Consider the following 16,101-nt stretch of genomic DNA (forward strand, 5'->3'; position numbering starts at 1 on the left):
TCACTGATAAAAGCTCGTAAAATTGTAATTTGTAGTTATGGTTTTGAAAAAAAAAAATCCACTTGTTGAATTATTACTATCATTATTATTATTATTATTATTATTATGAATCCAGAAAAAATCTACAAAACTTTATTTGCATCTCAGTACAGTAATAATAATAATAATAATAATAATAATTTGTTGACCAGTGTAATCATTTTTACAGCATATTTCTTGCCATGGTGAAATTGGTGTGTCATATGGGTGGATTGGTCTCTCGCAGTGCACCAGCACTCATCCCAGTCAAGCTTGATTATTATTATTTTTTTTAATGGTTGTCAGTGAAAGACAAAACTAAACTAATAAAGCATGCTTCAAGTTTATCCGAGTCTAGCACAGAGATGAGTTGCACTTCGAGGTACAATTGACCGCAAGCATAAAGCTTAATCTAAACTAAACCTTAATCCAAATCTTGCTACCCATATATCCGGTGTCCCACCTCTGCCCTTCTCAATTTGGCTTCTCTAGCTTTTGGCTATTGTGGTGATTAGTAGCGCAGAACTGAAGAATAGCTCACTCACATACATATTTTCCAATATAGGTAGATAACAAATACATGTTTAAATTCACACTTGTGTTTGGTCAGGTACTAGGCCTAGTCCATTATTTTCCATAACATGTCTTCTTCTTTGATTAGCAGCAATATTATCATGAGTCATGACACAGGGTTGTCTTTGCACTAGTCTTTATTTTTTTTGTAATAAATATGAAGTCACAACAATGAACAGAAACACTACAGTATATATGTGGTTTCTAATTTCAAAGTAGATCATGTATATTACGATCTAAAACACAACTTGCAACAAAAATGCATTTCTTATTAAAAGGACTACTGTCGGTGCATGCAGAACAAGTGTGAGAAAGCAATGTTGGACACTTAAAATGAAGCAAATATGAGAGTAAAAAAATGTGGCTTATGTTTTGTTTCACAGCCACATTCTGTCAGACGTCTTTGCCGCAGTCAGGGCAGAAGACGTCATCATTGGATGTCAGGAAGCCTCGGCCCACCAGGGACACGCCGCACCGTTTGCAGTTGAAGCAGTCGTCGTGCCATTGGCGCTCATTGAACGAGATATACTTGCTGCCCCCGAGACCTGGAACAAAAGCAAATCTGTGATGAGGTTTGAACTCGAGGACACGATCAGGACATCTCCTGATCAGAATAATGTAATCAAGTTGTAATTCGGTATTATGAATCAAAAATGGAAGCATCTGAACTATCCTCACAAGTCAGTTAAACAGCGGCCAAATGGATTGATTTAAAAAAACAGCTTCAATAATAATTTCATGAGAATGAAATATTTCCCAACATTATTATTCAAATGAAAAAGGCCTCATTCACCGCTGATTGGGGTGGTGCAGTAAGCACACTTTTTAGCAAAAAAGTTGGAGAAGCAGTCGAAGCAGTAGGCTAAATCATCTCGAGAAGTGAAACGTTGGCCAGCGAGTTGCTGCTTGCATCCATTGCAAACAAAGCATTCTTTATGCCAGGGCTGGTCCCGGTAGTTAACTCCACCAGCGGTGATGGGCTGAAAGAGAACCACAGACACACACAATGGACAACATATCTTCTTAATCCATTCAGCTCAAATTTTTTTCAATGAATCGGACCCTTTTTCCTGGATATACAGTAGGAACTTGACTTACTAGTTTAAATTTGTTTGTTCGTTCATTCGGCCCACCAACCACATTTTTTTTTGTTAGGTATTTTGAATAAGGAAAAACTGAACAAAGATAATCAAACTGAATAAAAGACTATTTAAGGAACAAGCTGGTTTTATGACGTGTGATTATTGTACACTGGAACAAGCTGAAAGTCACAACAGCAACAACTGTCTGCATGTCAAGCTATTCATGCTTACCTAATTCCGGTAAACTACAGTTTAGTTTCCACTGTAAAAATTGACTTCTATTGGTCAAGAAGTCGCTCCTTCTTGGATTGCCCCCGGAATTTCCCAAGCTAGCTGCTAGCCCCTCCAGCCGCTCTAAGCTAGCAGCAAAACACAGGTGGAAACATCCATCTCGGTTTGACTGACACAAAACACTCTCTACACGACTGTTCAATGTCTAGAACCATCCACCGCTGCGGGTGCGGGCTTTGAGGCGAGCCCCCCACCTAAGTACTATCACCAGATTGAGTTAGACACCATCACGATCGCTAACTGTGCTTGGGCACTGAAATGCAGCTTTCCAACTAGCTCACTCGTATCACTGATTTGGCTCACAGCACAAAGCAAAATAAATGAATAAATAATAATAATAGAACAACGGCATGGGGGGGGGGGGGGGGAAGCAGTATATGGAGTCAAGGTATGACAGTAATTGGCAAATCATGCTGTGTCCTACCTTCTTACAATGGATGCATTGCTGAGCAAATAGCTTCTCGTAGCAGTGCAGACAGTAGTTGTTGGCGTCCTTCTGGATAAAGCTCCTGGTGCCGATGGGCTGCTCGCAGCTTTTGCAAATAAAGCAACTCTCATGCCAACTGATGCCCTTATGCTCCATCTTCTTAGAGCCTTTGAAAAAAAAATGGTGTGTAACACGCAATGAGGAATGGCTTCACCCACTCCACCATTCAGTAGAGGACATTAAATTAAAAAAAAGCATATACTTCTTTTTTTACAACCATATATGTCTTTACCTCGATGCCAACTCCACCATTTGGTAGATTAAAGGAACGGTTTGACATTTTTTTTTTTTTTACACGGTTTGCTATCAGAGAACTCAGATATACACGTTAGATGAAGATAGAAGTAGCCACTCTAGAAGGGGTCGCCAACATGGTGCCTGCGGACACCAGGAAGCCCTCGATGGAACACATGAGTAACCCATAGGGCTGTTCTAAAAATAGCACACCAGTGAAGGGGCATTGTGATTTTCTAGGAAAGTTGTATAAGTGATCGTTTGAAAATGTAAACGCCGACAGAGATTTAGAGGAATAAAGTGCTGCATATTGATATTTATCTGGTTCCTAATTATTGTGAAAAATCACTAACATAATCAGTGTCTTCAAATGCTACTACTACTACTACTACTACTACTACTAATAATAATAGGTGTATTGCATTCACTGGGGAAAACAACCCTGCTTTTTTGTGTATTTAAATTATGCTGACAGTAATAATCCATCAATCCATTTCTTGAATAATAATAATAACAACAACAGGTGTATTGCATTCACTGGGAGAAAAAAACCCTGCTTTTTTCAGACAAAATATTTGGGAGCTTTTTTGTGTATTTTTAAAAAAATTCTATTTTATTGAATATTTTTTATATTATTAATAATGATGATGATGACAATAATTATCCAACAATCCATTTCCAATAAACAATAATAATAATAACAACAACAGGTGTATTGCATTCATTTGGACAATTTTTTGGGGAGATTTTTGTGTGTGTATTTTTTATTTTATTTTCAGTTTTATGGAATAACTTTTTACATGATTATTATGGATGATAAATGGAGGAAGATGACCCTGCTCGGGAGGCTATGAGTTTGCAATTAGAAGGGAAAATACCCAGACGTAGGCCAAAGAAGAGATGGAATGAATGTATATCAGGATGGCTCCATTTCAAAGGGAAGCCATAGGACGCTCAAAATAGGAGTTCTTAAAGAGTAGACGGAGGCAGCCGATCCCACAGAATATTTTTTTTATATTATTAATAATGATGATAATGATGATGATAATGACAATAATAATCCATCCATCCATTTTTTTGAACAACAATAATAATATAATAATAATAATAGTAGGTGTATTGCATTCACTGGAAAGAAAACTGCTTTTTTCGGACACATTTTTGGGGAGATTTTTTTTATGTATTGTTTTTTAATTTTCCATTTTATGGAATAATGTTTTCAATATTATTAATAATGATGATTTAGATGACAATAATAATCCATCCATCCATTTTCTGAATAATAATAATAACTAGAAAAATTCCCGCGGAAATTTTGAATGGGCCTGCTAACTCTTTTCAATGAGCTGAACAGTTTAAACTTTCAACCATTGAAATCGGTCAAGAAATGTGGAAGTTATAATCAACTAAAAGTATTACTGCCCCTTTAAGAAACATGCACATTCACGCACATACATTTGATTTTAACTAACATTTCAATGAGCTGAACAGTTTAAAATTTCAACCATTGAAATCGCTCAAGAAATGTGCAAGTTAACCATAATCAAGATCAAATAAAGTATCTTACTGCCCCTTTAAGAAACATGCACATTCACGCACACACATTTGATTTTAAGTAACATTTCAATGAGCTGAACAGTTTAAAATTCAAACCATTGAAATCGGTCAAGAAATGTGGAATCTACCATAACTAACAGTATCTCACTGCCCCTTTACAAAACATGCACATTCACGCACACACATTTGATTTTAAGTTGTGAGGAGACGTCACGCACCAACACTCCATTGATTTGTATAGGATTACGCTCACCTCAAACAAAAGCCTCTCGCGACTTAACGGTTGAAGATGCAGATTCCAGAAATGGCTCGTTAGAACGGCAAGGGTTTGGGGAACGCGAGCATGTTCTCAGTTTTTTAATCGGATGAAAAATGACCAAATGAGAGCAGGTTGAAAACTTATGATTGATCGAAAATGAAGAGGCAAAAAGGGCGAAAATTACATTGAAAAGAGATCAAAAATGTGCGACTTCTCCTCGCTTAAAGTGAAAATAAAGGTACTAAATGACACCTTAGCCAAATAAAACTTAGTTCTTCAGAAAGCAGAGGCTTGTGGCTACAAAATGTGGGAATTTGATGTCTAGTGAGCAAAGATTGTGGCCATGGTGACGAGTTGAAGTGAAACTTGAAATCAATTTTTTTCTCTGTCTTCACTCTGTTTCTTAATTGGTCCGCTCTAGCTCATGCAATACACACACATGGGATAAAGGATATTTCACTCACTGTCTTTGAACCCGCACAGGGGGGAGAGCTTTCATTCCTTAATTTTTTTTTTGACACTGAGCTAAAGATGACAAAAATTCCAACAAAATGAGCTAAAATTCATATCGGTCGGTTAACGTATGCGCGCGCAGCGTGTCTTTGAAAAAGGGGCTTGATTGGAGTTGATCTCTTTCGGATTCCCATTCATTCCTATGGGACTTTATTTGGGAGTTTTTTGGGAATAGCGTCGCCATGGTAACTGGGAATTCTTATAAAAATAATAGCGCAGCGAGTCAGATCGAGCCGCATCGTTTGATACCTCTTTTGTCCCGGTGCGATCTACGGTTCGGGCCGCATTTTTGCGGAAAAGTCGGTGGAAGAATAAAAAAGAAAAAAAATAACTAGAAAAATTCCCGCGGAAATTTTGAATGGGCCTGCTAACTCTTTTCAATGAGCTGAACAGTTTAAACTTTCAACCATTGAAATCGGTCAAGAAATGTGGAAGTTAACCATAATCAAGATCAAATAAAGTATCTTACTGTCCCTTTAAGAAATATGCACATTCACGCACACACATTTGATTTTAACCAACATTTCAATGAGCTGAACAGTTTAAACTTTCAACCATTGAAATCGGTCAAGAAATGTGGAAGTTAACCAAAATCAACAGTATGTTACTGCCCCTTTAAGAAACATGCACATTCACGCACACACATTTGATTTTAAGTAACATTTCAATGAGCTGAACAGTTTAAAATTCAAACCATTGAAATCGGTCAAGAAATGTGCAAGTTAACCAAAATCAACAGTATCTCACTGCCCCTTTACAAAACATGCACATTCACGCACACACATTTGATTTTAAGTTGTGAGGAGACGTCACGCACCAACACTCCATTGATTTGTATAGGATTACGCTCACCTCAAACAAAAGCCTCTCGCGACTTAACGGTTGAAGATGCAGATTCCAGAAATGGCTTGTTAGAACGGCAAGGGTTTGGGGAACGCGAGCATGTTCTCAGTTTTTTAATCGGATGAAAAATGACCAAATGAGAGCAGGTTGAAAACTTATGATTGATCGAAAATGAAGAGGGAAAAAGGGCGAAAATTACATTGAAAAGAGATCAAAAATGTGCGACTTCTCCTCGCTTAAAGTGAAAATAAAGGTACTAAATGACACCTTAGCCAAATAAAACTTAGTTCTTCAGAAAGCAGAGGCTTGTGGCTACAAAATGTGCGAATTTGATGTCTAGTGAGCAAAGATTGTGGCCATGGTGACGAGTTGAAGTGAAACTTGAAATCAATTTTTTTCTCTGTCTTCACTCTGTTTCTTAATTGGTCCGCTCTAGCTCATGCAATACACACACATGGGATAAAGGATATTTCACTCACTGTCTTTGAACCCGCACAGGGGGGAGAGCTTTCATTCCTTAAATTTTTTTTTGACACTGAGCTAAAGATGACAAAAATTCCAACAAAATGAGCTAAAATTCATATCGGTCGGTTAACGTATGCGCGCGCAGCGTGTCTTTGAAAAAGGGGCTTGATTGGAGTTGATCTCTTTCGGATTCCCATTCATTCCTATGGGACTTTATTTGGGAGTTTTTTGGGAATAGCGTCGCCATGGTAACTGGGAATTCTTATAAAAATAATAGCGCAGCGAGTCAGAGCGAGCCGCATCGTTTGATACCTCATTTGTCCCGGTGCGATCTACGGTTCGGGCCGCATTTTTGCGGAAAAGTCGTGGAATAATAAAAAATAACTAGAAAAATTCCCGCGGAAATTTTGAATGGGCCTGCTAACTCGCGTGGAAACACGCAATAAAAATAACATTTAAACCATTGAAATCGCTCAAGAAATGTGCAAGTTAACCATAATCTACTAAAAGTATTACTGCCCCTTTAAGAAACATGCACATTCACGCACACACATTTGATTTTAAGTAACATTTCAATGAGCTGAACAGTTTAAACTTTCAACCATTGAAATGGGTCAAGAAATGTGGAAGTTAACCAAAATCAACAGTATGTTACTGCCCCTTTAAGAAACATGCACATTCACGCACACACATTTGATTTTAAGTAACATTTCAATGAGCTGAACAGTTTAAAATTCAAACCATTGAAATCGGTCAAGAAATGTGGAATCTACCATAATTAACAGTATCTCACTGCCCCTTTACAAAACATGCACATTCACGCACACACATTTGATTTTAAGTTGTGAGGAGACGTCACGCACCAACACTCCATTGATTTGTATAGGATTACGCTCACCTCAAACAAAAGCCTCTCGCGACTTAACGGTTGAAGATGCAGATTCCAGAAATGGCTCGTTAGAACGGCAAGGGTTTGGGGAACGCGAGCATGTTCTCAGTTTTTTAATCGGATGAAAAATGACCAAATGAGAGCAGGTTGAAAACTTATGATTGATCGAAAATGAAGAGGGAAAAAACGGCGAAATTAACATGGAGGAGATAGGCGTCAAAGTCCGACTTCTCCTCGCTTAAAGTGAAAATAAAGGTACTAAATGACACCGTAGCCAAATAAAACTTAGTTCTTCAGAAAGCAGAGGCTTGTGGCTACAAAATGTGCGAATTTGATGTCTAGTGAGCAAAGATTGTGGCCATGGTGACGAGTTGAAGTGAAACTTTTGGAAATAGATTTTTTGGTTCCCGTCACTGAAGCCTTAATTAGTCACACTCTAAATAGGCGACTTTTCCCCTTTGCTCACTGTCTTTGAACCCTCACAGGGGGGAGAGCTTTCATTCCTTAAAATTTTTTTTGACACTGAGCTAAAGATGACAAAAATTCCAACAAAATGAGCTAATTTTCATATCGGTCGGTTAATGTATGCGCGCGCAGCGTGTCTTTGAAAAAGGTGCTTGATTGGAGTTGATCTCTTTCGGATTCCCATTCATTCCTATGGGACTTTATTTGGGAGTTTTTTGGGAATAGCGTCGCCATGGTAACTGGGAATTCTTATAAAAATAATAGCGCAGCGAGTCAGATCGAGCCGCATCGTTTGATACCTCTTTTGTCCCGGTGCGATCTACGGTTCGGGCCCTATTTTTGCGGAAAAGTCGCTGGAAGATGATATAAAAATAACTAGAAAAATTCCCGCGGAAATTTTGAATGGGCCTGCTAACTCTTGCAACTCTTTTCAATGAGCTGAACAGTTTAAAATTTCAACCGTTGAAATCGCTCAAGAAATGTGGAAGTTATAATCTACTAAAAGTATTACTGCCCCTTTAAGAAACATGCACATTCACGCACACACATTTGATTTTAACTAACATTTCAATGAGCTGAACAGTTTAAAATTGAAACCATTGAAATCGCTCAAGAAATGTAAAAGTTAACCATAATCAAGATCAAATAAAGTATCTTACTGTCCCTTTAAGAAATATGCACATTCACGCACACACATTAGATTTTAACTAACATTTCAATGAGCTGAACAGTTTAAAATTTAAACCGTTGAAATCGCTCAAGAAATGTGCAAGTTAACCATAATCAAGATCAAATAAAGTATCTTACTGCCCCTTTAAGAAACATGCACATTCACGCACACACATTTGATTTTAAGTAACATTTCAATGAGCTGAACAGTTTAAAATTCAAACCATTGAAATCGGTCAAGAAATGTGGAATCTACCATAATTAACAGTATCTCACTGCCCCTTTACAAAACATGCACATTCACGCACACACATTTGATTTTAAGTTGTGAGGAGACGTCACGCACCAACATTCCATTGATTTGTATAGGATTACGCTCACCTCAAACAAAAGCCTCTCGCGACTTAACGGTTGAAGATGCAGATTCCAGAAATGGCTTGTTAGAACGGCAAGGGTTTGGGGAACGCGAGCATGTTCTCAGTTTTTTAATCGGATGAAAAATGACCAAATGAGAGCAGGTTGAAAACTTATGATTGATCGAAAATGAAGAGGGAAAAAGGGCGAAAATTACATTGAAAAGAGATCAAAAATGTGCGACTTCTCCTCGCTTAAAGTGAAAATAAAGGTACTAAATGAAACCTTAGCCAAATAAAACTTAGTTCTTCAGAAAGCAGAGGCTTGTGGCTACAAAATGTGCGAATTTGATGTCTAGTGAGCAAAGATTGTGGCCATGGTGACGAGTTGAAGTGAAACTTTTGGAAATAGATTTTTTGGTTCCCGTCACTGAAGCCTTAATTGGGTATCAGAGTGGCGATTACACTCACTGTCTTTGAACCCGCACAGGGGGAAGAGCTTTCATTCCTTAATTTTTTTTTTGACACTGAGTTAAAGATGACAAAAATTCCAACAAAATGAGCTAATTTTCATATCAATCGGTTAACGTATGCGCGCGCAGCGTCTCTTTGAAAAAGGTGCTTGATGTGTGATTTTGTCTTTCCTTTTCCCATTCATTCCTATGGGACTTTTATTTGGGAGTTTTTTGGGAATAGCGTCGCCATGGTAACTGGGAATTCTTATAAAAATAATAGCGCACCGAGTCAGATCGAGCCGCATCGTTTGATACCTCATTTGTCCCGGTGCGATCTACGGTACGGGCCGCATTTTAGCAGAAAAAACGCGGAAGATTAAAAAATAAGAATAAAAAAAATAAACCCTTTTTCTAGGATAGTAATATGTGCCTGCTTGCTCCGCAAGCAGCAGCTTCGCTGCTGCTTGCTCCGCTTAGCAGGCCCATAACTAGAAAAATTCCCGCGGAAATTTTGAATGGGCCTGCTAACTCTTGCAACTCTTTTCAATGAGCTGAACAGTTTAAAATTTCAACCGTTGAAATCGGTCAAGAAATGTGGAAGTTAACCATAATCTACTAAAAGTATTACTGCCCCTTTAAGAAACATGCACATTCACGCGCATACATTTGATTTTAACTAACATTTCAATGAGCTGAACAGTTAAAAAATTCAACCATTGAAATCGCTCAAGAAATGTGCAAGTTAACCATAATCAAGATCAAATAAAGTATCTTACTGTCCCTTTAAGAAATATGCACATTCACGCACACACATTTGATTTTAACCAACATTTGAATGAGCTGAACAGTTTAAAATTTAAACCATTGAAATCGCTCAAGAAATGTAAAAGTTAACCATAATCAACAATATGTTACTGCCCCTTTAAGAAACATGCACATTCACGCACACACATTTGATTTTAAGTAACATTTCAATGAGCTGAACAGTTTAAAATTCAAACCATTGAAATCGGTCAAGAAATGTGGAATCTACCATAATCAACAGTATGTTACTGCCCCTTTAAGAAACATGCACATTCACGCACACACATTTGATTTTAAGTAACATTTCAATGAGCTGAACAGTTTAAAATTCAAACCATTGAAATCGGTCAAGAAATGTGGAATCTACCATAATTAACAGTATCTCACTGCCCCTTTATAAAACATGCACATTCACGCACACACATTTGATTTTAAGTAACATTTCAATGAGCTGAACAGTTTAAAATTCAAACCATTGAAATCGGTCAAGAAATGTGGAATCTACCATAATTAACAGTATCTCACTGCCCCTTTACAAAACATGCACATTCACGCACACACATTTGATTTTAAGTTGTGAGGAGACGTCACGCACCAACACTCCATTGATTTGTATAGGATTACGCTCACCTCAAACAAAAGCCTCTCGCGACTTAACGGTTGAAGATGCAGATTCCAGAAATGGCTCGTTAGAACGGCAAGGGTTTGGGGAACGCGAGCATGTTCTCAGTTTTTTAATCGGATGAAAAATGACCAAATGAGAGCAGGTTGAAAACTTATGATTGATCGAAAATGAAGAGGGAAAAAACGGCGAAATTAACATGGAGGAGATAGGCGTCAAAGTCCGACTTCTCCTCGCTTAAAGTGAAAATAAAGGTACTAAATGACACCGTAGCCAAATAAAACTTAGTTCTTCAGAAAGCAGAGGCTTGTGGCTACAAAATGTGCGAATTTGATGTCTAGTGAGCAAAGATTGTGGCCATGGTGACGAGTTGAAGTGAAACTTTTGGAAATAGATTTTTTGGTTCCCGTCACTGAAGCCTTAATTAGTCACACTCTAAATAGGCGACTTTTCCCCTTTGCTCACTGTCTTTGAACCCTCACAGGGGGGAGAGCTTTCATTCCTTAAAATTTTTTTTGACACTGAGCTAAAGATGACAAAAATTCCAACAAAATGAGCTAATTTTCATATCGGTCGGTTAATGTATGCGCGCGCAGCGTGTCTTTGAAAAAGGTGCTTGATTGGAGTTGATCTCTTTCGGATTCCCATTCATTCCTATGGGACTTTATTTGGGAGTTTTTTGGGAATAGCGTCGCCATGGTAACTGGGAATTCTTATAAAAATAATAGCGCAGCGAGTCAGATCGAGCCGCATCGTTTGATACCTCTTTTGTCCCGGTGCGATCTACGGTTCGGGCCCTATTTTTGCGGAAAAGTCGCTGGAAGATGATATAAAAATAAGAAGAATAATATTAAACCCTTTTTTCTAGGATAGTAATATGTGCCTGCTTGCTCCGCAAGCAGCAGCTTCGCTGCTGCTTGCTCCGCTTAGCAGGCCCATAACTAGAAAAATTCCCGCGGAAATTTTGAATGGGCCTGCTAACTCTTGCAACTCTTTTCAATGAGCTGAACAGTTTAAAATTTAAACCGTTGAAATCGCTCAAGAAATGTGGAAGTTAACCATAATCTACTAAAAGTATTACTGCCCCTTTAAGAAACATGCACATTCACGCGCATACATTTGATTTTAACTAACATTTCAATGAGATGAACAGTTTAAAATTTCAACCATTGAAATCGCTCAAGAAATGTGCAAGTTAACCATAATCAAGATCAAATAAAGTATCTTACTGTCCCTTTAAGAAATATGCACATTCACGCACACACATTTTATTTTAACCAACATTTCAATGAGCTGAACAGTTTAAAATTTAAACCATTGAAATCGCTCAAGAAATGTAAAAGTTAACCATAATCAAGATCAAATAAAGTATCTTACTGTCCCTTTAAGAAACATGCACATTCACGCACACACATTTGATTTTAAGTAACATTTCAATGAGCTGAACAGTTTAAAATTCAAACCATTGAAATCGGTCAAGAAATGTGGAATCTACCATAATTAACAGTATCTCACTGCCCCTTTACAAAACATGCACATTCACGCACACACATTAGATTTTAAGTTGTGAGGAGACGTCACGCACCAACACTCCATTGATTTGTATAGGATTACGCTCACCTCAAACAAAAGCCTCTCGCGACTTAACGGTTGAAGATGCAGATTCCAGAAATGGCTCGTTAGAACGGCAAGGGTTTGGGGAACGCGAGCATGTTCTCAGTTTTTTAATCGGATGAAAAATGACCAAATGAGAGCAGGTTGAAAACTTATGATTGATCGAAAATGAAGAGGGAAAAACGGCGAAAATTACATGGAGGAGATAGGCGCCAAAGTCCGACTTCTCCTCGCTTAAAGTGAAAATAAAGGTACTAAATGACACCGTAGCCAAATAAAACTTAGTTCTTCAGAAAGCAGAGGCTTGTGGCTACAAAATGTGCGAATTTGATGTCTAGTGAGCAAAGATTGTGGCCATGGTGACGAGTTGAAGTGAAACTTTTGGAAATAGATTTTTTGGTTCCCGTCACTGAAGCCTTAATTAGTCACACTCTAAATAGGCGACTTTTCCCCTTTGCTCACTGTCTTTGAACCCTCACAGGGGGGAGAGCTTTCATTCCTTAAAATTTTTTTTGACACTGAGCTAAAGATGACAAAAATTCCAACAAAATGAGCTAATTTTCATATCGGTCGGTTAACGTATGCGCGCGCAGCGTGTCTTTGAAAAAGGTGCTTGATTGGAGTTGATCTCTTTCGGATTCCCATTCATTCCTATGGGACTTTATTTGGGAGTTTTTTGGGAATAGCGTCGCCATGGTAACTGGGAATTCTTAGAAAAATAATGCCGCACCGAGTCAGATCGAGCCGCATCGTTTGATACCTCATTCGTGCCGGTGCGATCTACGGTACGGGCCGCATTTTAGCAGAAAATTCGTGGAAGGATGATATAATAATAACACCAATAAACCCTTTTTTCTAGGATAGTAATATGTGCCTGCTTGCTCCGCAAGCAGCAGCTTCGCTGCTGCTTGCTCCGCTTAGCAGGCCCATAATAAACCCTTTTCTAGGGTGGATAGTAATATGTGCCTGCTAGAAAAATTCCCGCGGAAATTTTGAATGGGCCTGCTAACTCTTGCAACTCTTTTCAATGAGCTGAACAGTTTAAAATTTCAACCGTTGAAATCGCTCAAGAAATGTGCAAGTTAACCAAAATCAACAGTATGTTACTGCCCCTTTAAGAAACATGCACATTCACGCACACACATTTGATTTTAAGTAACATTTCAATGAGCTGAACAGTTTAAAATTTAAACCATTGAAATCGGTCAAGAAATGTGGAATCTACCATAATCAACAGTATGTTACTGCCCCTTTAAGAAACATGCACATTCACGCACACACATTTGATTTTAAGTAACATTTCAATGAGCTGAACAGTTTAAAATTTCAACCATTGAAATCGGTCAAGAAATGTGGAATCTACCAGAATCAACAGTATCTCACTGCCCCTTTACAAAACATGCACATTCACGCACACACATTTGATTTTAAGTTGTGAGGAGACGTCACGCACCAACACTCCATTGATTTGTATAGGATTACGCTCACCTCAAACAAAAGCCTCTCGCGACTTAACGGTTGAAGATGCAGATTCCAGAAATGGCTCGTTAGAACGGCAAGGGTTTGGGGAACGCGAGCATGTTCTCAGTTTTTTAATCGGATGAAAAATGACCAAATGAGAGCAGGTTGAAAACTTATGATTGATCGAAAATGAAGAGGGAAAAAACGGCGAAATTAACATGGAGGAGATAGGCGCCAAAGTCCGACTTCTCCTCGCTTAAAGTGAAAATAAAGGTACTAAATGACACCTTAGCCAAATAAAACTTAGTTTTTCAGAAAGCAGAGGCTTGTGGCTACAAAATGTGCGAATTTGAGGTCTAGTGAGCAAAGATTGTGGCCATGGTGACGAGTTGAAGTGAAACTTTTGGAAATAAGATTTTTTGGTTCCCGTCACTGAAGCCTTAATTGCATATCAGAGTGGCGATTACACTCACTGTCTTTGAACCCGCACAGGGGGAAGAGCTTTCATTCCTTAATATTTTTTTTGACACTGAGCTAAAGATGGGAAAAATTCCAACAAAATGAGCTAAAATTCATATCAATCGGTTAACGTATGCGCGCGCAGCGTCTCTTTGAAAAAGGTGCTTGATGTGTGATTTTGTCTTTCCTTTTCCCATTCATTCCTATGGGACTTTTATTTGGGAGTTTTTTGGGAATAGCGTCGCCATGGTAACTGGGAATTCTTAGAAAAATAATGCCGCACCGAGTCAGATCGAGCCGCATCGTTTGATACCTCATTCGTGCCGGTGCGATCTACGGTACGGGCCGCATTCTTGCGGAAAAATCGTGGAAGATGATATAATAATAAACGCAACAATAAACCCTTTTTTCTAGGATAGTAATATGTGCCTGCTTGCTCCGCAAGCAGCAGCTTCGCTGCTGCTTGCTCCGCTTAGCAGGCCCATAATAAACCCTTTTTCTAGGGTGGATAGTAATATGTGCCTGCTTGCTCCGCAAGCAGCAGCTTCGCTGCTGCTTGCTCCGCTTAGCAGGCCCATAATAATAAATACAGAAGTGTATGCATTCACTTTTTTTCATTTTTGGGAGCATTGTTTTTTTTGTGTAAATTTTAAAAATTTCTGTTTCATGGAATAACCTTTTATATGATTATTATGGATGCTAAATGGAGGAATATGTCCCTGTTAGGGGGACCCAGACGTAGGCCAAAGAAGAGATGCCACAGAATCTTTTTTTAAAATATTATTAATAATGATGATAATGATGCAAAAAAATTCATCCGTCAATTTTTGTTGAACAATAATAATAATAATAGGTTTATTGCATTCACTGGAAAGAAAACGGGAGTTCTCGGAGAGTAGACGAAGGCGGCCGACCCCACAGTCTATAGTGGGAATAGGCGTGGGAAAAGAAGATGATTTCTGTCTTTTTTTTCTCTTTTTTTTTTAAATCATCAAGTGGCATCTCAACCATAGTATACTGATTTTTGTTAAGATTGCCCATAGGAAATATAAAATACAAACTTATTTTTTGGTATTGGTTGTATGTAGGTAGGTTTTCGCTCTCACCTGGCATTATCATCCTCAGGCATTCGTGGCACTTTGCTGAGAACTCGTTGCTGTAGCATGTCGAGCACATCAGCATGTCATCCCTGGTAGCAAAAGCCCGATCCACCAGAGATTGGCTGCACCTGATGCAGAGGAAACATTCGCCATGCCAGTGGAGGCCCTTGAATGCCACATCCTGATAAAGGGGCGAAAGGCAAGCCGTTGGTTCTGAGGTCATCGGCAGGCATCGAGTGTACGCGGCGAAAAGCTTACCTTGCTTGTGCAGCCAATGAGCTGGCTGCACGCCACGCAGTTGGCGCACCACAATGTCTCGTAGCATTTTATGCAGTGTGGCATTTCTGCCTTCAGGATGAATTTTTGCCCAAAAAGGGACTCTTTGCACTCGCCACAGTTGCGAGGTTCAGTCATCTACATCAAAAATGTTAGTTAAAAATGATTAAAAGTGAAGTAAAGCAGTATTTTTGATGCTTAGCCAAACGGGAAATGTGACAATTAAGGAATAGTAAAAAAAATGTTTTCCTAATCTACAACTCTATATCTACTATATTAATCATTTGATGGGAAATGTATACAATTCATTTCTGTACATTCATACAAACTGTTTGCCAAAGACTGAAAACTGATTTAAGTATTGCTGCTTTTGCTGGTTGTCCCCTTATGCCAGAATATGAGATCTTCTTTAAACTCATCTGACCTAATAAGATATTTAGAGTTGTTTTTTTCTTCTCTCCAACCCACCGATGGACTGTATTCTGTGCCCATCCCTTCCTCTAGTGTAAAGCAAAGCAGTGAAAAGTCAAGAAGAGGTCATACCTTTCGGCAGCTGCAGTTGGAGTAAAGGCTTCTTCCAGACTAAGAACTAAGAGTGATGAGTGATCCTTT

The 16,101-nt window shown here is 38.6% G+C and overlaps 1 protein-coding gene across 1 annotated transcript; it reads right to left on the reverse strand.

The window, feature by feature from the left end:
* Positions 1 to 720: 720 nt before the first annotated feature.
* On the reverse strand, positions 721 to 16,053 carry LOC147179637 (four and a half LIM domains protein 2-like). The gene is made up of 6 exons (XM_086067702.1): positions 16,033 to 16,053; positions 15,472 to 15,627; positions 15,220 to 15,394; positions 2,389 to 2,558; positions 1,385 to 1,571; positions 721 to 1,136 (listed from the first exon to the last, which is right to left on the reverse strand). The coding sequence occupies exons 2-6, from the start codon at positions 15,625 to 15,627 to the stop codon at positions 985 to 987; spliced, it is 840 nt and encodes a 279-aa protein (XP_085923828.1). The 5' UTR covers positions 16,033 to 16,053; the 3' UTR covers positions 721 to 984.
* Positions 16,054 to 16,101: the final 48 nt, after the last annotated feature.

The sequence above is a fragment of the Leptonotus elevatus genome, chromosome 2 (genome assembly GCF_054856555.1).
Source record: "Leptonotus elevatus isolate MCC_2025b chromosome 2, RoL_Lele_1.0, whole genome shotgun sequence".
Taxonomy (NCBI): domain Eukaryota; kingdom Metazoa; phylum Chordata; class Actinopteri; order Syngnathiformes; family Syngnathidae; genus Leptonotus; species Leptonotus elevatus.

What these genes read in the sequence shown, in the direction of transcription:
- LOC147179637 (XM_086067702.1), bottom strand. Translation starts at nt 15,627, where the DNA reads ATGACTGAACCTCGCAACTGTGGCGAGTGCAAAGAGTCCCTTTTTGGG. An exon ending in TCATTGGCTGCACAAGCAAG is followed by an intron (nt 15,395 to 15,471) that starts GTAAGCTTTTCG and finishes CCCCTTTATCAG; the next exon opens with GATGTGGCATTCAAGGGCCT. An exon ending in CCTGAGGATGATAATGCCAG is followed by an intron (nt 2,559 to 15,219) that starts GTGAGAGCGAAA and finishes TTTTTTTCAAAG; the next exon opens with GCTCTAAGAAGATGGAGCAT.